We start from the raw sequence: 24,603 nt of genomic DNA on the forward strand, positions 1-24,603 counted from the left end.
GTCCAAGAGAGGCAGTATCTCAGCCATATAAAAATACCCGTCACAAAGGACAGTGAAGCATTAGCATGATATCACAGATTGAAACATAAAAACTAATAGTTTCAAACTCTAAAACTTCTAACCAACATATACACATCAACATTTTATACTATTAAACTACGAGCTATATACCACCAGTGACTAGAACCAGGCCACTGGGGACCATGGGGACTTACAGTACTTTAGCTACCTGCATGAATCCCCAACAGGATTTAAGTCATAACTCTAGTCACTGGTAGTTGTAGACACTACTAGCCAAACATTAAGACACAATCCAATTATGATATGTATTAAAATTCTAGTCCTCTGCAATGTACTTAGATATTATGAGGATTTATGTGTCACTATCAGGGGACAATGATTTTATTATACTTCAACCCCATTAAATGGCACAACCAGAACAACTGAAACTTGATAAATTGTATCCCATGTGAGAGAATCTACACAGTCAAGTAAAACGTGCTTGATCGGGGCCCAAGAACATTCCTTGATGCTGTTGGATATTTCTAAAACTTGGCTGACTTGCTAATCATAGTGCAAACACAGTAGACAGAATTTATGGATAACTTCTTGCATGACAGAGGTATAAGGATCTATACCGAAACATTGCCATGAACAGTAAATATACAAATTGTCTACTTTGTCATCCGTCAACTTCTAAGTAATAACTATCAAACAATGCATCGTGCACATATGTAAAATTTAAAATCGTTTGAAAAAGTTGGCACTGAAAGGATTAGATAATGTGACATGTAGAAATGCTTTGTTACATGTTAATATAAAAATCTTGAAAAAACGTATGCAAGAATCATTCTGTTTTAATCGTTCAGTGTTTTTGTGTTTGTATGTTGTAAGACTACCTACGTGGGGATATAGGGAACAGGCCAGGGACTTACTGCCCGCTGGACCATCAACTTGGTTGTTTTAGACTGGTGGTAGTGGCATGACAACTTGGCATATATTCTGCATATAAATAGCAATTATGAAAATGTTTTCATCAATAGTGTTTAAACTATTCTTGATAACTGTGGTTTGTTGTATATATTTACCGACTCACAGAGTATATCAAGACAGTGGTTAACACACTCAACTCAAAAACAAAAGTTCCTGTGACACCAATATTTTAGTGTATTTTTCAAACAAGTAAAGTTTGGTTTTCAATATTGTAGTACATGTATGGAATCAAGTCACAAAAACGCAACTGCTACAGAAAAGCATGCATTCCATGCAAAGGTTGACTTTTATGCAAGCCCCATGCATTTCACTACCCAAGAATGGGTATAAAAACGTGCGTTAACGGAATTCTTTATGCATTGTTTAGCATCGACCAATAATCGACAAGGCAACTGGATTCGAACAACACACCTACGAAAACGATTCCAGCCAGCAACAGTGACTGCAAGAAGCATCCCTGGCCTTCGACGAATATCTTCACAAACCCTACGTCGTCGCCTCAGATGTGCAGGGATTGTCGCCAGAAGACCCGCCAGACGTCCCATTTTCACAGGAAATCACCGTCAAGCACGTCTACTGTGGTGCAGACAGCGTCTACGCTGGACAGCCATGCAGTGGGGACAAGTTCTATTCACTGGCGGGTCTCGTTTTCACCTCAGCCACAGCGATGGACGGATTCGAGTGTACCGACGTCGAGGTGCACGTTACGTCAATCATTGTGTCATGGAAGAAGATCAGTTCGGGGACGGCAGCGTTTGGGGTATGGGGTGGGATTACAGCAAGACAGAGGACCCGTTTGATAGTGGTAGAGGGAAATCTCAATGGACAGCGCTACCGCGACCAGATTATCAGCCCTGTTGTTCTACCGTTTTTGCGTCGTCATGGCCCAGGCATTACCTTTCAACATGACAACGCCCGGCCTCATATTGCTCGACTTGTTCAGGAAACAAAATAACGTGAATGTCATCGCCTCGCCCGCTAGCTTCCCTGATCTCTCACCAATCGAGCACATGTGGGATGAGATGGATCGGCGCCTTTGACGTCAACCACGTGTTCCACAGACACTCCAGGAACTTCGAAACATGCTCCAGCAGACATGAACAGATATCCCATAGGACTTTGTGCGACGCCTGGTCCATTCCACGAGACGAAGATGTGTTGCTTGCATCGCAACCAGAGGTGGACACACACGCTATTGATTTGTAAATTGACATTTTGGCATGTTCTTGTGTTGTTTTTTTATGAAATCACGCATTTTCTGAAGTCAGTATGGCAAATTAAACCATTTGAACACTTACACGAGTCTTTTATCTGTTGCAAATCGAAATTGTTGCATATTTGGTAAAAACATAACTTTGCATTAAATCTTATTCAATGTCACAGGAACTTTTGTTGTTCAGTATATTAAGAATACTGATAATTCACCGTCATATGTAGAGTGAGTATGATTTTACTCCGCTTCTAGCAATATTCCAGCAATATCAAGGAGAACACCAGAAATGAGCTTCACGCATTGTGGCCATGTGAAGATTCGAACACGGGGCTTCGGCGTGACGAGCGAACGCTTTAACCTCTTGGCTACCCAAGCGACCCCATATGTAGAGAACAAAGAGTGAAAATGGGCCTTTGGAAGAACATAAACATTTTAACTGATATTGAGATTAGGACATAAGCATGTCATTGGTGATTGTGTTCCTCTCGGCCTGTGTCAAGGAGAAAGGCAACCGGTCATAGAAAGAAACATCAGCGACGTACAGTAAAGCTAGTAGATCCTTATGTTGCCGAAGACCAGTGCTATTCAACCAGGAGCACGCCATGTCCATCTACCAATCATATTCCATATTATCCTATAATATTACGACCGGCCAGCTATCACAGTTATAGCCAGTCATTATGAGTTATGCTCTCCAGAGGGCATACAGTGTTACTTCTGATGTGAGTAGAGACAAAGAACAGATTGACTGACAATAAATTATTCCATCATAGTTGTAAAGTATTATTTATGTAAGACAGCTACGCGATAAATCGCAAAAACACTGAAGAACGAGGCCTTTGTATTTCATGACAAACACAGTTCCTTTCTGGCATGATAGAGTCGGATGTCATGATTATTTAAATGCAAACATTTTTAAACCTTGTAAATTTTATTAATGTCCTTAAAGCAACAAATGTTGTCATTGACGGCAATCAATCAGCTTCCATACCCAACAGCTACAGATTCCGACAACTGTACTGCCAATGAGTTTTATGTTGTACTTCATAAAGTATTCCAGTTTCCCGCTGAAGATGAATTGGATGTGGTTGTTTGTAGACTGTTGACTGAGAGGCCACATGAACACTATCTTACCCTTCTTGATGAAATCAAACTGAATTAAAAAGCTTCTGGTGGCTTAACGTTTTTCAACTCAAATCACCATGGATTGGGATTTATTCAAACATATGTTCATGCACCTAGCTGGGCAACGAGACTCAATTTGATCATCAATCAGTCATTACAACCAGCATTGTATGCCCATGGTAAGAAAGTCTTCCACCCATATATAGTTCTGTGAAAGACATTCAGAAGTTACAGTCAGAACAGGAGCGTAGGCACATTTGCATGGGAAACTATGAGGCTCAATACGTACCTATGGTGCCGTTTACTGTTCACGTCAACATCATAACTTAAGTACTAGTATATAATTTAAATTTCGTTTCATGAAGTTCAAACTCGTCCACATGTGGATTCACATCTGGGGGGACATTCCAGCTTGTTTTGCAATGTGATTGCATTTGAAAGTACCCGCATGGCAGCGTTAATATGTCATTATTTTATAGGGATCAGTTTTAGACAAAAGCAGCCTTAGGTCGATATTATGTAAGGACGGGATAGGTAGTGACATTTAATAACCATAGAATTACCCTCTCATGTGCGGGCAGCGGATCTAAAAAAAACATAACAAATACATTAATGTTATATCTGGTAGTTGGGAAACTGACACTTTAGAGGTGGTGAGGTTTAACGGGGTTTAAGGTCGCGTTCATTATTATTGCAATTATACAGCGAGGCGCAAGCACGTGTGTGTGTATGTGTGTGTGGCTGCTTGTACTAGTCTGGTCTAATGCCGGGTTTATAGTGCTAGCCCACTGAGATACCATGCCGCTGTTTAACATGAATACCCCACGCAGACACAATATACCGACTGAAAGCCGACCAGTCCTTGTTTTATCCCCTTAATACCGAGAGCAAGGCTGGGCAACATGTACCATCTCTCAACGTCTTTGAGGATAACGCGGCCGGGGATCGAACACCCTAAGTACCGCTCTCCGGGCGGACACTCTGTCCACTTGCGGATCAGAGTGTCAAGTGTAGAACAGCATATATAGTACACCGTAGACCATTTGGGTGTATCAAATGTAATTGTTAGGCGTTGTCTGTGACCGTTACATTTTGCTGTCACCAACACAATACCCAGGGGTGATGGAAAAACTTTTAACCGACGCCACTTTGACGAAGAAAGTTTAGTTTACAACTTCATCGACCATGTTTCTAGATTAAAAGCTGGCAGTGCCAATATACCAGCATAAGGAAACAGGTAGCTGTTTATCAAGTTATCTTTGTGTTACGAAATATTCACTCAGAGACAAGCATGTCTTGTGTTGCAAAATGAACATATTAGTTTACGACAGTCTGAAATATAATTATTCTTTTCAAGAATTTCCAATTTTCGCGAAATTGAATCTGTTAACCTGTTAGACTGGTAATTCTCTTGCATTGACAATATATATTTAAGACCGATTAAAACGGCTTTGAATTGTAAATTTGTTTGTTGTTTAACGACGTCGCACTCAGTAATATTCCAGCTATATGACGGCGGTCTGTAAATAATCGAGTCTGGACCAGACAATCCAGTGATTGATATCTTGAGCATCAATCAACGCAATTAGGATCGATGACATGCATCAACCAAGTCAGCGAGCCTGACCACCCGATCCCGTTAGTCGCCTCTTACGACATGCAAAGTCGCCTTTTACGGCAAGCATGGGTTGCTGAAGACCTATTCTACCCTGGATCTTTACGGGTGTGTACATCTGTACAGTGGGATGCCGAACATTAGGTCACCGTGGCAAAGTGAAGGTGGTTTCGTCGTAATGAGACTGGATATCGTCTGGCGTTGACGTTTTGTGTTATGGTTAAAATGTATATTTATTGCAGCTACAAATTCAGCCCATGTGATCCTTTCTGCTGGAGACACCGGATAAGAGTAACTTCTCCCGTACGTCTAGTCTCTGTATCCTCTCCAGGATTAATTTAGTTAACACAAATACACAGCCCCTCCTCCCCACCCCCGCTACCCGGCACGTGGGTAGAATTAGTCCCAGGTACTCCATCGTTAGGGGTGACATCATCAGTGTTCTGGTTTTCAGTGGTTTGGTTGACTTCTTCTGATTGTACCCGATGTCAACCACTTGTCTTGAATATTTATTATATAAATGACACATTGCTGACTGTGACATTAAACAACATTCACACAACTGTTGACTATCAATTTTTGTGCATTAATTCTCCCTCATATATTTGTCACACCGAGGCTGTTGGCTTTTCAATCATCAGATCAGTTCTTGTGGATTAATGCTCCCGAATATTATGTTTACTCTTATGTAGTAAATCTTTAAATGCGCCCTGTCAACATACTTCACAAGTGAGCCTTGTTTATTCTAAATCTCATCCAGAGAACTGTGAGAATGTCGTCACTTCTTCTGACGACACACATGACGTCACCAGGATTGTCTCCTTCCCATGACGTTACAGTGAGGTCGTCACCTTGAAACCCCTCTCTCCTGTAGTATATTGACAGGTCAACCAGCCACAACCTCCTCACATCCCCCTTCACGTGTGCGTACTGGTGTCTCCCACTGGCCACAGCGACACAGTCTAGGGCAAACCTTATGTATTCCGAGTTGTTCAGATGGTCGTTGACGTCCACGCTGCTAGGCATGACGGCTATGGATTGTGAAAAGGACATGGGTGACGGGGGAACGTCAGGTATTAAGATCCTGGACTTCCGAATAGCTTCATTAGTAAATCGTCCATATTTATCTAAAAACCATGAAGGAAAGGCTACGGGTTTCCTCGTCTTTCTGTTTAGAAGGACCATTGTGGCATCCAATGAGACAAGAGTCTTGTTGTCGAGACGGTTGATCATGCGATGGCGCCACACAAGGGATGTCCTTCCCACATTTTGTAAGGTGACGACTATCTTGTATGGGAAATAGCTCAGCACAGTGGCTGAACAGAGCAACTCCCACTTGAATGCATATTCCATCCTCATGGTGACAAACATGCCTCCCGGGGACAACAACTCTGTACTATGACAGAAGCCATTGGACATTGACAGGAATCGACCACTCTCAAGGCAGCGAGTTAAAAACCAGGGATTGATTCCACCTGAAATAAGCAATAGGTTTTATGCCCATAGTGTTATACACCTTCACAATTAGCAGCAGTGGATGGGGATATTGCAACGTGCATTCAACAGTTATATAGAACACACTGCTTACTCACAGGCAATGACTACAAACAGCGTACGTCACAAGCAGTGATTATATACTGCATACGTCACAGATAGTGACTACACACTGCGTACGTCAAAGGCAATGCCTACATATATACTGCGTCCGCCACAGGCAGCAACCACACTACATACGTCACACGCAAAGATTAAACACAGCGTATCTCACAAATCACAATGCAAGATATGTCCAATAAAGCTGTGTATGTTAATTCATGTTCAAACGACATACATGTATTTGTCCAGAAATGGTGTCCTTTGTATTATACAATTGATCTAAAGAAATTGTCAAATTGCGACACGCGATCCTAAGCCTGTCTTTAAAGGTGTTTGCGTTAATCTCAGGAATGGATACAAGGGACATAGCATATCTCCGATATGTATTTGCCGTGCCTGTGTTAGTTTCCCGATAGTTCTGTCAACAATGTTCGACCCACGACATAATCAGCCCCCACGACTCCCCACCCGACCCAGGTAAGCCGTGATGGGAGCTTAACAACCTGGGATACCCAGGTGTAGTGATAGGCTGTGGTGGTAAGTGTTCTCTAACTGGAGTTAAACTGACAGTATGTTATTATATATTATTATCGCATGCCCAAGTCAGCACCATTACAACCATCAGACAACGACTCCTTGTAATATCGACCTAGGACCACAAGAGTGGATGTCCACGTGCTTAAGGTCCAGGTTAAACTTTTCAAGTCAGATCTTGGGAAAAGCTGCAGTTAGTGTGGGCCCAGTTCTGCCCCAAACCAACTAGGGCACTTCCGAGGGATATCGTGCAAACAAATTCGCTCACCCGATCCACTGTAGGCGCTGTACGATAAGTGTGGATACAGGATCTCAGACTTGCTGCCGTCCGCGGACAGGGTCATCTGGTAGCTTTGTGTCTCCATCATTTTGCTGAAAAAGTACACAGCAAATCAAGAAATTAAACATAATGTTGAAACTGGTGTGATCACATTCTGTGCTTTACTTAAATTCGTTGGAGGCGAGATATATTTGGGGTGTACCTAACATGAACCCATCTGTAGCTGCGTTAACCGTATGTCTGTGCTGCAATCCGTACATGACTTTGATGTTGACTTGTGGCTGCACAGAGCCACGTACTGTCCGATAGTGTTTTCTCAATAGAATCCCGATGAGGAACGTACCACACCCACATCCCCGCAATACTGTACACGAAGCGTAATCCCACTAAAAACTAAAACACGATTCGCTTTCTAAAACACCTGCCTTCAAAAATGTGTACCTATATTTTGATCATACAACTTCCCATGTACTCATCGGTCTGGAAGCATCGAGAGGGTACTTTACATGCTTCAGCAAAGTGCATGCGTACTCATCAGAGGCTGTCAGTATTTTGTGTTTCCCATCTCCCGCCCGCCCTGAAGTTTCGTTCCGACGTGAAAAAATAGGAATGTATCTGATCTCAATTCTCTAATCTCGCCGCTGTGGAAACGTATTCCTCGATGTGATAAATAGAGAATCTCACTCGAGTGTCTTTTGATATCAAATATATCAACGAGTGTAGATATATTTGATGTCAAAAGACACGAGGGTGAGATTTTATTTATCATCCAACATCATTCTGCCAACTCTTTCAGTTTGGAGACAGTAATAAGCAGCTTCAGTAGCAAAGCCATATGCGATGTCATTGGATTGTGATGCAATTTCAATGTCGATATCGCTTGATCTTACCCAAGTCATATCACCTGTGGGAGCCAGTTTCGGAAGATAAAACAAATTACTCCTACAATTGTACACTGGAAATCCAGGTCAGTTTGATCTTTCTTAAGCAATATTTATTAAAAATTCGCTTCCAAGGCAAAGCGACTTGATCTACATTTTTAATTAATGAAAGGGGTGTTATGAGGTGTTCTATACTTTAAATTTTCAAAACGTTTAACGCCGTACTCAGCAATATTCAAGCCATATGACGGCAGTCTGTAAATAATCGAGTCTGGACCAGACAATGCAGTGACTGACATGAGCAAATCCACACAATTGGCATCGATGATATGCCTGACCACCCGATCCCGTTAGTCGCCTTTTACGGCAAGCATGGGTTGCTGAAGACATATTCTACCCCGGATCTTCATGGGTCCATAAAATATGTTACACAGTTAGTGAAAACAGTTTGTTTGGTTTTTTTCATTGTTTTTTTTCGAAAATATTGCCCGCCCGCTTCCTTGTTGGTTGAGGTTGGAGATGAGAAACATACAAAAATATGCAACATGACTCCCATCCTGAAACACTACCCTTCATATGCGAGTACATATAATATATACAATTTAGTTAATGCAATAGTATATTTACTTATTTACTTGTCGAGTGGAAACCCGACCGGTAGAGAAGTTTTATCCGGCTAAAAATGATTCGATCCAACCCGAAAAGTACAAAGAAAATTGTATATAAAAAATATATTTGAAGGCAACTGTTTCAGGAAGCGAATCGTGTTGCAATTTTCGTGAAATTACGATTCATGAACATTATGACAGGGTCTTAGTATGAAATGTGTTGAATTGGGAATCTATAAGGAAAACATTATGGGACAATCCTTAGCTCTGTGTAGCGGCACGTCTCTATTATATCTGGAATATTGCTGAGTGCGGCGTTAAACACCAAACAAACTAGGATTCGAAGAGCGTTGTCATGCGTTGAAATAGAGTAGTAATCCGCACCCCCTCAAAAAGGGAGGTAACCCATACTGTCCTCGTGAAAGGATGTAACAAATTCTCAGTTCGTTTCATTAAATGTCCCAGTTTTAAACCGTGCCTGCACAACACACTTTTCCCATGAAGTCCATGAAAGTGAAAACACATGTAGCGCATTATAATGGACAGGAGACATTCTCCGTCTTGACCAGGTTCAACACTCACCTCGTGCACGCGTCCCTGGCCAAATGAGTACAAAGTTCACAGTGAAGAAAGAGTTAGCTCCCTTGGCTACCAGATTAACAGCCGGCGGAAGCGTCCTTAAAATACACGACATTAAGCTGTCAACACACCAACAATGTCCATTGATGTGAACGTTGATTATTGTTATTAAACCGGCGACAATCGGTTTGATTTACTTCGTATTCGTGAGTGAGTATAAAGTTACGCCGTTTTCCAGCAATATCACGGCGGGGGACACCAGAAATTGGCTTCACACATAGTACCCATGTGGGGAATCGAACCCGGGTTTTGGGCGTGAAGAACGCTTAACCACAGGCTACCCCACGGACCCTAGATTATACTCATCGTTGACATTATGGTTTACATTGTGGAATTCTATGTGGCGTGTTATTAAAACCATAAACATACTGTAAGTAGTATATCCGGCTCTGCTCGGACAGGATCAACCTCGCCCTTAGTTATGTTCTGGGGCGGTCGGGTAGCCTAGTGGTTAAAGCGTTCTCTCGTCATGCCGAAGACCCGGGTTCGATTCCCGACATGGGTACAATGCGTGAAGCCCATTTCTGGGGTCCCCCGCCGTGATATTGCTGGAATATTGTTAAACGCAACGTAAAACCATATTCACTCACTCACTTGTGACGTTCTGAGAATTCTGCACATGACCATATGTGACTTCCGGTTCCGTGAGAATGGTAGGACAGATTACCTCATAAATGGCGGACATGGTATCGCGTAATTCTCGCGAAATCACTGCGACACACGTCGCACTTACAAAAATGAAGGACGCATTATAATTCTCGCGAAATAATAGTCAGATCTTTATTAAAAGTAGTTTTTAATGTATGCATTATATGCTACGAGTGTAAGTGAACCATTTTATTGGTGAATACTAAAGCTGAAGGGGTCGTTGTCGGCACGGGTTCTACAGATATGTCTTTTGTCCATTCCGCCGCAGGCCGCATTGCACAGTGCGCTTGACCGGTTCCTCCGCCGCAGGCCGCATTGCACAGTGCGCTTGACCGGTTCCTTGAACGCTTACGTATACGACTCGTCTTGGATGCCAAACCGCGGTAAAAGTCATCATGGTATTTCCTTTCCACAAACCGGAACTGTCATAGTGTTGTATGAGATGCATTTCAACGTACAATATAAAATCCGAGCATACACAGTGACGTACGTACAGTAAGTACTCTAATATTCCGCGATGCACAGCATTACCAAGCATGCACTCAGGCGAACCAGAACTACAACTTGAACCGGTTTTCAGTTCGGGTTATGGACCCGACGCCGTTTAGGGTACCAGATACCTTACTTTATTCTGTTTTTGGCTATAGTGTCTGTTGAAGTCGTGCCGACAACGACCCCGTCAACATTAATTAAACACAATGGGTGTATCTTGTTCGGTGTATATTAAATGCTACGAAAGTAAATACAGAAAGACAGAAGACGATATTCAGTGCTTTAGGCCATAATACAAACAAGATGGAAAAAGTAATTAAATGTACATGCTGAATAAACGGCAGGGGGAACGCACTTACGACGAAACATTGTTAATATTTTCCGTTGATAAGAGAGAAGATGAAAAGTTAGATAGGTTTTTACAATAAGTAAAGGTTTAAACTGACATTAATAATTACACTTCTTCCCCGTTCACATGCACAACATTTACTAACGTAAGTAATTTTGCGCATGTGTTGCTAAACATACGTGTGTATGTGTAAATTTACTATGCGTTCACATGAAAATCAACTTAGGTGTGTAAATGACGTATGTAAATTGTGTAAGGCAGTAAGTCTGTTAACGACTTTCAACACGAAACAGGTTGTTTTCCAATCAAAGTTGAATTTTACTTCACCGAAAATTGTCGCGTAAAGAAACATGTGTTTGATTTAATTTGTACACAAAGTTTTGACTCCTTGAAACCAAAAGTAAATACCGTCCGCTCTACACCTAAAAGTTGGCAACTGTTGACAATTTTGTTGGTGTTGGCAAAATAACAGATATTAATTAGATCATCTTCTTACATTGACATAAACGTTCACATTACAACATATACGCTCAGTGCAAATTTACATCTACATTTGCACCTGCTCCAGACATGATGCAAATTTGGTCCTGCTGTAAATATACACACATGAGTAAACGCGTTCACATGACAAGTATACTCACGTGTGTATTTACACACACGTATGCACATATACACACATATGTATAGAGGCGCATGTGAACGGGGTATTAGACGGAGTGATGCTAATATTGAAAGAAGCAGGAATAAAATCTCTGTTTGAAGATGCAGCCAATGTCTTGAGACGGTCATATAAATCCAAAACCATGTATAAATAAAATATTTCTAATATGAGATGCCGGTGGTGTGTAGAGGTGAGGTGGTGTGGTGTGGAGAGATGTGATGTGGTGTGGTGTGGTGTGTAGAGGTGTGGTGTGGTGTGGTGTGGTGTGGAGAGATGTGATGTGGTGTGGTGTGTAGAGGTGTGGTGTGGAGAGATGTGATGTGGTATGGTGTGTAGAGGTGTGGTGTGGTGTGGTGTGTAGAGATGTGATGTGGTGTGGTGTGTAGAGGTGTGGTGTGGTGTGGTGTGTAGAGATGTGATGTGGTGTGGTGTGTAGAGGTGTGGTGTGGTGTGTAGAGATGAGGTGGTGCGTGGTGTGTAGAGATGTGGTGTGGTGTGGTGTGTAGAGGTGTGGTGTGGTGTGTAGAGGTGTGGTGTGGTGTGTAGAGATGAGGTGGTGCGTGGTGTGGAGAGATGTGATGTGGTGTGGTGTGTAGAGGTGTGGTGTGGTGTGTAGAGGTGAGGTGGTGCGTGGTGTGGAGAGATGTGATGTGGTGTGGTGTGTAGAGGTGTGGTGTGGTGTGGTGTGGAGAGATGTGATGTGGTGTGGTGTGTAGAGGTGTGGTGTGTAGTGGTGTGGTGTGGTGTGGTGTGTAGAGGTGTGGTGTGGTGTGTAGTGGTGTGGTGTGTTGTGGTGTGGTGTGTAGAGGTGTGGTGTGTAGAGGTGTGGTGTGGTGTGGTATGGTGTGGTGTGTGTGGTGTGATGTGGTGAGATGAGGTGTGCAGAGGTGAGGTGAGGTGTGATGTGGTGTGGTGTGTGTGGTGTGATGTGGTGTGGTGTGGTGTGGTGTGATGTGATGTGTGGTGTGATGTGATGTGATGTGTGGTGTGTGGTGTGTGGTGTGATGTGGTGAGGTGAGGTGTGCAGAGGTGTGGTGTGGTGTGTAGAGGTGTGGTGTGGTGTGTGTGGTGTGATGTGGTGAGGTGAGGTGAGGTGTGGTGTGGTGAGGTGTGGTGTGGTGTGTAGAGATGTGGAGAGGTGTGGTGTGGTTTGCGTGTGTGATGTGGTATGATGTGTGGTGTGGTGTGTGATGCGGTGTGGTGTGATGTTTGGTGTGGTGTTGTGTGATGTGGTGTTGTGTGGTGTGGTGTGGTGTAGTGTAGTGTGGTGTGGTGTGTGTGGTGTGGTGTGGTGAGATGAGGTGAGGTGTGGTGGTGTGTGACGTGGTGAGATGTATGGTGTGTGATGTGGTGTGATGTGTTGTGTGGTGTTATGTGGTGAGGTGAAGTGAGGTGAGGTGAGGTGAGGTTAGGTGTGGTGTGGTGTGGTGTGTAGGGTTGTGGTTTTGGTGTGTTGTGTTGTGTTGTGTGTTGTGTAGTAGGGTGGTGTGGTGTGGTGAGGTGAGGTGTGGTTTGTGGTGTGGTGTGGTGTTGTTTTGTGGAGTGGTGTGTTGTGTTGGTGGTGGTTTTGAGAGGTGTTGTATGGTGTGATGTGGTGTGTGTTGAGGTGTGGTGTGGTGTGGTGTGGTGTGGTGTGGTGTGGTGTGGTGTGGAGTGGTGGGTGTGTTATGTTGAGTTGTGTGGTGGTGTGGTGTGTGTGGTGTAATGTGGTGTGGTGAGGTATGGTGTGGTGTGCAGAGGTGGGGTGAGGTGAGGTGAGGTGAGGTGTATTGTGATTTGGTGTGGTGTGTGTGGTGTGAGGTTTGAGGTGAGGTGTGGTGTTTAGAGGTGTGATGTGATGTGGTGTGGTGTGTAGAGGTGTGTTGTGGTGTGATGTGTGTGGTGTGATGTGGTGAGGTGAGGTGAGGTGAGGTGAGGTGTGGTGTGGTGTGGTGTGGTGTGGTGTGTAGAGGTGTGTTGTGGTGTGTGGAGTGTTGTGTGGAGTAGTGTGGTGTGTGGTGTGGTGTGGTGTGGTGTGGTGTGGTGTGGTGTGGTGTGGTGTGGTGTGTGTGGTGTGATGTGATGTGGTGTGTGGAGTGGTGTGAGGTGTGGTGTTGTGTGGTGTGGTGTGTAGAGGTGTGTTGTGGTGTGTGGAGTGTTGTGTGGAGTAGTGTGGTGTGTGGTGTTGTGTGGTGTGGTGTGGTGTAGTGTGTAGTGTGTGTTTTTGTTGTTGTTGTTTTTTGTTTGTTTGTTGTTGTTTTGGTTTTTTTTTTCTTTTTTTTTTTGGGGTGGGGGGTGGGGGGGGGGGGGTGGGGTGGGGGCAGGACAGAGGGAATCAGGGGTAGATCATAATAAGATAATACACATATTTTGGGAGGATCATAAAAAGATGTACAAGTACATGTGGAGGGTCATCCAACAATATCCATGACAAGCATTAGGGGAGGGTCAGTATTAGCAGTACATTTGTGCATGAAGAAGCTGTTACCCAAATATGGGTATCTTTTGCAAATTTGTATCTGCCTTGTTGTAGGATTGCTTTTATTATGCTGATAAAAAGTTACATTTTCCTCATTATTTGAACTGATATATACTCAAAGTCATTGAAAACCATGGGAAAATGTCGTCTTCTCTGACGAGTCCCGTTACACACTCTGTTTTCCGGATGGACGTCGCCGTATCCATCGACGTAGGGAAGAACGTGTCAGTCCATGCCTCGGCGACTACAGGCATGCGCCAGAGCCAAGGTGGACATACCCGCTACTGATCCTCGGTGTGGAGGGTCATCCAACAATAGCCATGACAAGCATTAGGGGAGGGTCATCCAACAACAGCCATGACAAGCATTAGGGGAGGGTCATCCAACAACAGCCATGACAAGCATTAGGGGAGGGTCATCCAACAACAGCCATGACAAGCATTAGGGGAGGGTCATCCAACAATAGCCATGACAAGCATTAGGGGAGGGTCATCCAACAACAGCCATGACAAGTATTAGGGGAGGGTCATCCAACAACAGCCATGACAAGCATTATGGGAGGGTCATCCAACAACAGCCATGACAAGTATTAGGGGAGGGTCATCCAACAACAGCCATGACAAGCATTAGGGGAGGGTCATCAGTATCAGTACATTGTGCATCAAAAAGCTGCGACCCATTCCCCCTTGTAATGGACCGGTCCCAAAATAGCTTTTGGGTATTTTTTACAAACTTCCATCTGCCTTGTTCATTTGAATACAGCAATTACCCAGAGGATGTACAAACTAATATCATGACCCTGGTCACTCTAGTGTGAGGTTCTCAGCACTTGAAATTCAAGAAGTTCCATTTGAGGTCTACTGACAAATAGTCTACTGATCTATGAGGTAACTCAGTTTCTATTAAAAACAGGCAGTTGTATACATACCCCTATTGCAATATTATAGATATCTGTTTTAGGATTGCTTTCATTATGACATTTTTCTCATTATTTGAACTGATATATACTCAAAGTCATTGAAAACGTAATTGCTTTTGATGAGCATACTTGTGAAAAGACCAATTGCCTCAATTGTTTTGAAACATCATGATAGTGCTGTGAGTGAGGGATATTGGTCCTCCTGTGACAGTTCGGGTTCGAACCTCAGACCATCTTGGAGCAATGAGTCTGGAAGTGAAAAACGCAACTGTGAACACTGCACAGGAACACATGCACTCTAGCCGGCCACATGCTGCACGTGAAAAGCCAGACTCCTTTAAAAGCATACGTGAAAATGGTCATCGGTCACGTGTTCAATATGCCAAGACTCGACCAAGCCAGGAGGAACCAAGCGATCGGAATGCTGCAAGAAAGGGCAACTCAAGTGATCGTCGCCAGACGTTTTAACAGCCATCCATGCACGATAACTAGACTGTGGCATCGTTTCAACACAAGATGGACAGCTGCTGATCGTCCGCTCCCTGCTGCAGCACCTGTGACGACAAGACAGTCACGTCCGTCTGTTGCACCTTAGCAACAGATGCTAAATAGCCGTAGATACAGCCAGGAGGACTTTTGGGACCCGCCAACGCCGCATCAGCCCCCAAAACGTCATAAGGCGTCTGGCTGCGTTTGGCATACGGTGCCATCGACCTTGTCAAGGCCAGATCCAGCTACACCGACACAGACTTGCCAGACAGGGATGGGCAGCTAGTAGGGGCTATCTGCAGAATACACCATGGGCAAATGTCGTCTTCTCTGACGAGTCCCGTTACAAACTCAGTTTTCCGGATGGACGTCGCCGTATCCATCGACGTAGGGAAGAACGTGTCCGTCCATGCCTCGGCGACTACAGGCATACGTCAGAGCACAACGTGGACATACCCGCTACTTATCCTCGGTGACCCCAGCTTTTCTGAGCCTATGTGACGTCAGCGCGTTTCTTACGGATTTTATTGTTAACATTTCATGTGATGGTTATGTTTGTCATTATTGTTGGTTTCATTTGGTTTTCTTTCACTGTTATAAAATACTCACCACCTGAACTATACTTATTTTTAAAACTAAAAGTAATGAATTTATTTCCAATAAAAAAACCGGATTCTAATAAATAGACATGCTGTTAATGTTGATAAGAGAACACAGCTGTCAGTTTTCGTAGCCATTACGAGGATGCAGTACCAACAACACGTGACCAATAGGTGTAAGGATGCCCGGAAATGTTGATCAAGGGCAGAGACCTCAGGTGTTCTTGTTTACCACCACTACAGTACAAGGATGTAGTGCAGGGCTGGGTATGTTGATGAAGGACAGAGAGGTACATTGTCCTTATCTATCATGATCAGGAAACATTTTCCACAGGCACAGTTTATGCCATATTACTTGTAAATATGCTGCCAAATGTGTATCAATTGTCCTTGAATATATATTCGTAAGATATTTCAGCGAACTACAAACATTTAGCTTGTGAAGGATCATAAAGGATGTAAATGCATTTGTGCAGACACCATTCCAATAAATAAATATCCTCAAACACATATAAATAACTTTCCAATTGTTGGTGAAATGCAGGACCCAGAAGAAAGCAGTCACCACTGACCTTTTGGTCATCAGCAGATTTTGTTTCCGTGTGTGGTCTCCTGGTTGGGGTGCAGGCTAAAACGGCACCTCAACAAAACGTCACCGATTTCTCTGGCGAAAACGGCACCTCATTTGGCGAAAACGGCTACTAAATTTACTATTTATTTCCTACTTACTAAAGTAAATATTAAATAAATAGCACACCTGTAGTCCAATTTCCTGCCATTTCCGCCAGACTCAGTTTCAGCTTGACATTGAGTTAATTTGGGTAGGTAATCAAAGCATGTGATGTTCTCACAAAATGTTTAGTTGCACCTCCCGAACAATTAGAATAGAGGCTAATGTCTAAAGGCGATTAACATTTCACTATTATTTGTGTTTACAAGTAACTATGTGAGTTTAATTCCATGTATTTTACTTCAAAGCATGTAAAGTTTTCACAATGAGTTTAGTTGCGCCTCCCAATCAGAGTCAGCGAGTATTTCAGTACCAAAAAATAAGGTGCCGTTTTCCCCAGGCAATAGTAGCCGTTTTCGCTTAAGGTGAGGTGACGTTTTCGCCAATCGGTGCCGTTTTCGCTCGGTGACGGTTTGCTGAGGTGCCGTTTTAGCTATAATAATTCATTTGGCGGGAAAAGGAAAAAAAGACATGTTATTGTTAATATGTACGTTTGCACCGCACTTTTCTTGTTTTATAGTCGCCAGATCTGTAACAGCTTCTTGTACATGGGTTTCATGACAGATCTGGCTTATACATGTGTGGACCTTATGCTGTGTATGGAACCTCAGGAAGTCAGTAGTTGTCCGCAATGTTCTAGCTTTATCCCCATGACAGCCTATAGTCCAGTCTGGACCAGCATCCAATAACCGGGACATACAAAATGTTTTGGACACTAATTTTTTCACGAATCCTGTGAACGTTGGGAATATCGTGCATCAACACACGTTTGTCAAATCAAAAAGTTGTGTTATTGCTGTCCTGACTATTGAAGTGGCCCCTACTTTGTTCAGCTCTGTCAAGCAACATTCTGTTCCAAATGTGCGCATAAAGTCGATGATGGTTGAAGTATGAGATCAGCTGTGCTTGAGCAACCCATAACATTCCCGAAACAAGTAAGGAGCAAAACAACGGCTTCACTTCAACCAACGTGTTTGCTTTAAAAACGAGGAACAGTGACAATATAAAGTGATATTTAGGTAGATATAATACTAGTCTATATTTTAAGCACATTGATAATACATGAGGTTTTAGTTGGTTTTGACTGCCCGGGCCCAGTCGGACCGTACACTTGTGATTGAGATTACGTGGACAGTATAGGAAAAATGGCTTCACAACGGAACGTTTTTGCTTTAAATATCACGATCTGTGACAATATAAAGTGGCATTTAGGTCAAACTAATACTAATCTATAGAAGTAAACACATTTGGTGATACATCAGTGACGTTTAAGTTGATTTTGATAGCCCGTGTTAAGTCGCACCAAACACGGACCAAGGACGGACCAAACACTTCTGATGGTGACTTTGTAGAGAAAGTAGAGGAAAACGCCTTCACTTCAAGCAACGCGTTTGCTTTAAATACGACGAACAGTGACATTATAAAGAGGTATTTAGATAGATATAATACTAGTCTATAGATGTAAACACATCGGACCGTACACTTGTGACAGAGATTTTGTTTTGAGTAAGTGTTCACTTTGCCCGGCTGAGTCAATCTTGTACAAATGAATTTCTGATTATAAGGTGCTGAATGTTTTGAAAATATAAAAGTCCTCACTTTGATGCATGTATTGTCATATACTGTATATCTTCACCTTTGCTAAATGTTTCATTTGAGAATGAGTGAGCGAGTGGGTATGAATTTATGATGTATGTGTTTGCTTATGACAATGTTATTTATGTATAATGTAAAGCGTTCATAGGTATGTTATGTGTAACACATAATTCATGTTTTCTAAGGTAACCCGTTTCAACTTAGTGAGTATGTTTGTCTTTGTATTTGTATTTAGATGCAGGCAACATAAGTCCTGTCAGTTGTGTTGATGAACGCAGTTCCCGCCCCAGTTTCACCTACAGGGTATGCTTGTGTTTTCTTGTGTATTAATGAAATTAATTAATTTTATTTATCATATTATTACACATGTATAGGGATACAAATGTATATATAGTTATTGGGAATTATAACAAATCCTTCAATGTATTTGTTAAAATCATGAGTTCTTTCTATTTCTATGATGTCGTCGGTGTGACCATGTGAATGAATATAATTATATAATGTGATGTGCTCTTACATATTTATGATTGTGTATATTTATATATATTTACGTGTATATTTATTTTTAAGTATATGATTCAGCTGCAGGGCGTTTGTTCTGACTGATAATAAATCCTTATCACATATAACGACCTGTGATGTTCATAAACACCCCCGGTTACACTGTTACCGAAATAGACGTACACTTCTAAGAAATTCGCCTCTTTTATTGTCGTTTTAGCGACTTTAACAGTGCCGGAAGTGCTTTAACAGTTATGAACAAGTGTCGTGTCAGCCCTTTGACATTAGCGAATATCAACTTTCAGAAAAACAACAACATCCTGTTGTGTTAATTTAACATGAATGAGTAACTTTTGTTAGGGAGGCCCAACACGTAATTAAAGAAAGAACATTAGTCACTGACACTTCCTGGCCAGGACATCACACTCCACATGCTAAGGTCAGCGGGAAATCTTCTCACATACACATATCCTTGAAAACACATACAATCAAGGCACTGGCTCTTCTACGAGGACTCCCGGTATTTTTTCACGATATATTTGCCCAGATACGCTCGTTTCGTTTTAATATTCTTCAATCCATTTTTAATATTACCTGCTGGCCCGGCCCGGCCCGACTTTTAGGCAATCCGGTTGTTAATTGAGAATACTTCTCTCTCTTGTGCTGCTAAACATGTTCGAGCTTTTGTCCATGACAAGTAAGGTGAAAAAAACAATACCATGATATCTGTACATGTTTACAGCTTCTATTTCTTCACCATTAAGAAGCCATCATTCATTTCTGCGGACCTCCATTTCCAAAGACCATAATTTTAGTTTCGTTGAGATTTTCTTTCATTCCAGTCTCCGCACAAATACGTTCCAAAATATAAATTTTCTTCGAAGCCTTAAACCAGTGTCAGTTACAGATGAGACATCATCAGCAAATAATAATGAAAACACATCAGACATGTGAGGAGATATAAAAGTATAATAACGAAGTTGTTATCAATAAATTGTGCATACTTTGTTAACCCCTAGTGTTTTGAAATATTTTTCTTTTTTAACTGGTAGTTTTTAAAATTATTTCAATAGTATAATATGTGCTAATATTCTTTCCAAAAGTCCTGTGAGCTCCCCGAGATGCATATTTACTTTGCTTAATTTCTTCTTTGTACTTCCCATCAAGGTGAAAAATGACTGGTTATATATATACTCTTCAAAAAAAGAAACTTGACACTGACTTTCAAAATGTAATATAATGCGATTGTTTCAAAATAGGACACAGAAACCATAATTGAAACACTGTTTTGAAGATCAATGTACACAATGTTCAAACTATTAATCGTGTCACCTAGACAGACACACGTACATGTACACGATACAGTTAATGTCACAGGGGTACAGAAAATGTCAGTATCGATTGTGCCCACCACGTGCATCAATCACCGCTTGACACCGACGACCCATAGATGCAATCAAGTTGTCAATAACACGCTGTTGGATGTGCTGCCATTCATGCTGAAGTGCATCAAGAAGCGCCGGAAGTGTTTGGGGCGGTGGATTCCTTCTGCGAACGCGTCGATCCAACTCGTCCCACAGATGCTCAATCGGGGACAAATCTGGTGACCGGGCTGGCCAAGGTAATGTCTGGATGTTGCTGCCACATGCACGAAAGGCGTCCTACCACCGTGATGAATTCCGGCCCATACCATGACACTCCCGCCGCCAAATGGGACAACCTGCTGCACACAGTTGGTGGCGTAACGTTCACCCCGACGTCTGTAGACACGTGCGTGCCAAGCAGCACGTGTGAGTAGGAAACGGGACTCGTCAGTAAACTGTACATTTCTCCACCTTGCACGTGCCCATCTAACCCTCTGTTGGCACCAAAGCAGACGGTCCGCCAGATGACGTGGGGTCAATACATGACGTCGAACAGGTCTTCGTGCAAAACGTCCAGCCTCCCTCAGTCTGTTGCGTACCGTTTGATCTGATATTCTGCGTACCCAGGGATCTGTGTGGTTGTAGACGTGTCTGTGGTAGTGCGGTCTCGGAGGTGTCGCAGCCGGATGTATCGATCTTGTGCTTGGGTTGTCACCCTTGGTCTTCCTGACCTTGGTCTGTCGTCAACTCTGTTGGTGTTGTTGTATCGGGTCCACAGTGCGGAGATTGTCTGTCTGGATACGCCAAAGTGCCTGGCCACTTCTTGCTGAGTTGCTCCAGCTTGTAATCTCCCCATGGCGTTGTTCCGTTGAGCTGCATTCAGTCTTGGCATTCTGTCACCGCCTCTACTGCCGTTATAAGGACTGTATGAACAGCCGTTGATGTGGATTTTGATACCCATTCAGCAGGGGGGCCTGCATCCCTAAATGCAGGATCCTGTGCTGCACGTTTTTTACAGGCGGTTGCGTTTGGATGAAGCTGTAAAATTGATCCCCAAACGCTACGTTTATGTGCTTTGCATGTGTTTTCGCGAATTATAGACACATTATCTTTCTGTTTGACTTATTTGGTTCTCATTTAATGTAATTATTTTAGATATTTGGCAACAAGTGGTTTTACATCTATGTCAAGTTTCTTTTTTTGAAGAGTATATATATATAACCCTCATGAATTGTATTGCTGATGTACCACCGCCGGCGGTTCCCTGGAGTGACATCAAGGTTGTTGAATGAGGGTTAGACCCTTCTACTGTAAACCCTGGTGCTTTTTGTGTATGTAAACAACGTTTGCGTGATACCTACATCGAAAGGTGGAGAGAAAATGTATGGCGCAATAAGAAACTTGTAGTGTATAGTAATTCGAAAGTTCCTTTTGACGATGAAATGTATTTAGATATTTTAACTCAACATTTACGGAAATATTTCACAATCATTAGAATTTCTTGTCATAAGCTAATATTTGAAACAAGTTGTTACAATAATATTGCGAGAAATTGTAGATATTGTGATTACTGTCAACAAGAACTTGTAGATGTAATCGAAGATGTAAATGATTTTTATGCTAGTGTTATATTGCAGTTTATTTTATTGTTGAACAATGATTGTAACTGCATTACATTGTTTTAGGCTGAGATTCGGGAGACGCTCATTGCATTGTGTATGGACAGTGATGTTAGTCGGGAAGTTACTGTATTAAGTACAGTAGTGACTATTATCGGGGGACAGTGATGTTAGTCGGGAAGTTACTGTATTAAGTACAGTAGTGACTATTATCGGGGGACAGTGATGTTAGTCAGGAAGTTACTGTATTAAGTACAGTAGTGACTATTATCGGGGGACAGTGATGTTAGTCGGGAAGTTACTGTATTAAGTACAGTAGTGACTATTATCGGGGGACAGTGATGTTAGTCGGGAAGTTACTGTATTAAGTACAGTAGTGACTATTATCGGGGGACAGTGATGTTAGTCAGGAAGTTACTGTATTAAGTACAGTAGTGACTATTATCGGGGGACAGTGATGTTAGTCGGGAAGTTACTGTATTAAGTACAGTAGTGACTATTATCGGGGGACAGTGATGTTAGTCAGGAAGTTACTGTATTAAGTACAGTAGTAACTATTATCGGGGGACAGTGATGTTAGTCAGGAAGTTACTGTATTAAGTACAGTAGTAACTATTATCGGGGGACAGTGATGTTAGTCAGGAAGTTACTGTATTAAGTACAGTAGTGACTATTATCGGGGGACAGTGATGTTAGTCGGGAAGTTACTGTATTAAGTACAGTAGTGACTATTATCGGGGGACAGTGATGTTAGTCGGGAAGTTACTGTATTAAGTACAGTAGTGACTATTATCGGGGGACAGTGATGTTAGTCGGGAAGTTACTGTATTAAGTACAGTAGTGACTATTATCGGGGGACAGTGATGTTAGTCGGGAAGTTACTGTATTAAGTACAGTAGTGACTATTATCGGGGGACAGTGATGTTAGTCGGGAAGTTACTGTATTAAGTACAGTAGTGACTATTATCGGGGGACAGTGATGTTAGTCAGGAAGTTACTGTATTAAGTACAGTAGTGACTATTATCGGGGGACAGTGATGTTAGTCGGGAAGTTACTGTATTAAGTACAGTAGTGACTATTATCGGGGGACAGTGATGTTAGTCGGGAAGTTACTGTATTAAGTACAGTAGTGACTATTATCGGGGGACAGTGATGTTAGTCAGGAAGTTACTGTATTAAGTACGGTAGTAACTATTATCGGGGGACAGTGATGTTAGTCAGGAAGTTACTGTATTAAGTACAGTAGTGACTATTATCGGGGGACAGTGATGTTAGTCAGGAAGTTACTGTATTAAGTACGGTAGTAACTATTATCGGGAGACTCCAATTGAACCAGCTTAAAGTGCAACTTATTTTCACTCGATCAAAATGGCTATTACTTGAAAAGCTCACTTCGCAAATTTTGTCATTACTGTAAGTAATATTCATTGTCGGAGAAATGGCTTGTTTCACTGTGTAAGTATTAGCAGACTTGCAACTATCTTCGTTAACTAATTATCGTGATTCTATTTCAACTGACGAGGACTATGCATGTAGAGACCCTGTAGAATGGTATTACCGTTAAATATCCGATAACTGCTTTAAGGGTCAAGTAAACTGCAAAATATATGAGAATATCAACTCCCGAGAGAGAAAAACTCATAATAATCGTAAAAAAGTATTTAAATGTCCAAGTAAAAGTGTTGACATCGCACGCTTCGTGATCGGCTTCCAAAACAAACCTATTTGGGGACGTGGCCTGAACCAACCGGCACAGCGGTGACAAATGTTTTCATTGTCTGAGATGCTTGACATTATATACTAGCCACATAAAGAAACTGTGCACGGAGAAAATATAGATATAAGGGCACACCGTCCATATATGAAAGATAGGTTTGAACACAGCAATTATTGGAGACATTCAAACGCTCATGCACGTGCCATGCGATATGACGTCATTGATGGGGGCCTATGGACGTGCAATGTGTTACTGCACGTGCATCCTGTGCAGCTGTACACAGCATGTGCAACTCAAAATTCGCTGTCACTTTGGAAAGCATGATCTGTGGTCATTCAAAAATTAAAAACTTCTCAGGCGCAGACACAAGCATATCACAAGCAAATCATGCCAAGATTGACAGCTGCACAGCGTCATGAAGCCATTGGAATGATCCGAGCGGGAATGAGGCAACAACAGGTGGCAACACATTTCCAATGCCATCGTAACACGATATCGGCATTGGTGAGGCGTTATCAGAAAACAAATGATGTTGCCGACCACCCACGTTCAGGACGTCCCCGAGTAACGACGCCAAGACAGGACAGATGGATTCGAGTTACGCATCTCCGACACAGGTTCCAAACGGCAGTAACGACGTCCCAGACAATTCCTGGACTGCGCCGTATCCATCCCAACACTGTCAGGAATCGTTTACGTCAGTACGGGATTCGACCACGACGCCCTGCCATACGTCCAATCCTGACACACCGTCATCGAGTCAAACGTCTAAGATAGTGTCGAAATCATGTTCGCCAACCTCGAATATGGTGGAGAAATGTTGTCTTTAAGAGATGAATCGAGGTTAAACATTTCCCACAGTGACGGGCGCCAACGTGTCTACCGGCGTTTGGGAGAACGTTATGCACGCAACTGTATTGTGGAGAGGAATCGTTTTGGAGGTGGCTCTGTGATAATTTGGGGTGGGATAACAGCA

At 42.6% G+C, this 24,603-nt stretch overlaps 1 protein-coding gene across 1 annotated transcript; it reads right to left on the reverse strand.

Annotated features, from left to right (window-relative positions):
- Positions 1-5,163: 5,163 nt before the first annotated feature.
- On the reverse strand, positions 5,164-9,457 carry LOC124123368. Its single transcript, XM_046486597.2, has 3 exons — positions 9,428-9,457; positions 7,345-7,448; positions 5,164-6,421 (listed from the first exon to the last, which is right to left on the reverse strand). Exons 2-3 carry the CDS (start codon positions 7,442-7,444, stop codon positions 5,670-5,672), a joined length of 852 nt encoding a protein of 283 aa, XP_046342553.1. The 5' UTR covers positions 7,445-7,448; positions 9,428-9,457; the 3' UTR covers positions 5,164-5,669.
- Positions 9,458-24,603: the final 15,146 nt, after the last annotated feature.

The sequence above is a fragment of the Haliotis rufescens genome, unplaced genomic scaffold, assembly GCF_023055435.1.
Source record: "Haliotis rufescens isolate VD_foot unplaced genomic scaffold, xgHalRufe1.0.p SCAF_31, whole genome shotgun sequence".
Classification (NCBI taxonomy): domain Eukaryota; kingdom Metazoa; phylum Mollusca; class Gastropoda; order Lepetellida; family Haliotidae; genus Haliotis; species Haliotis rufescens.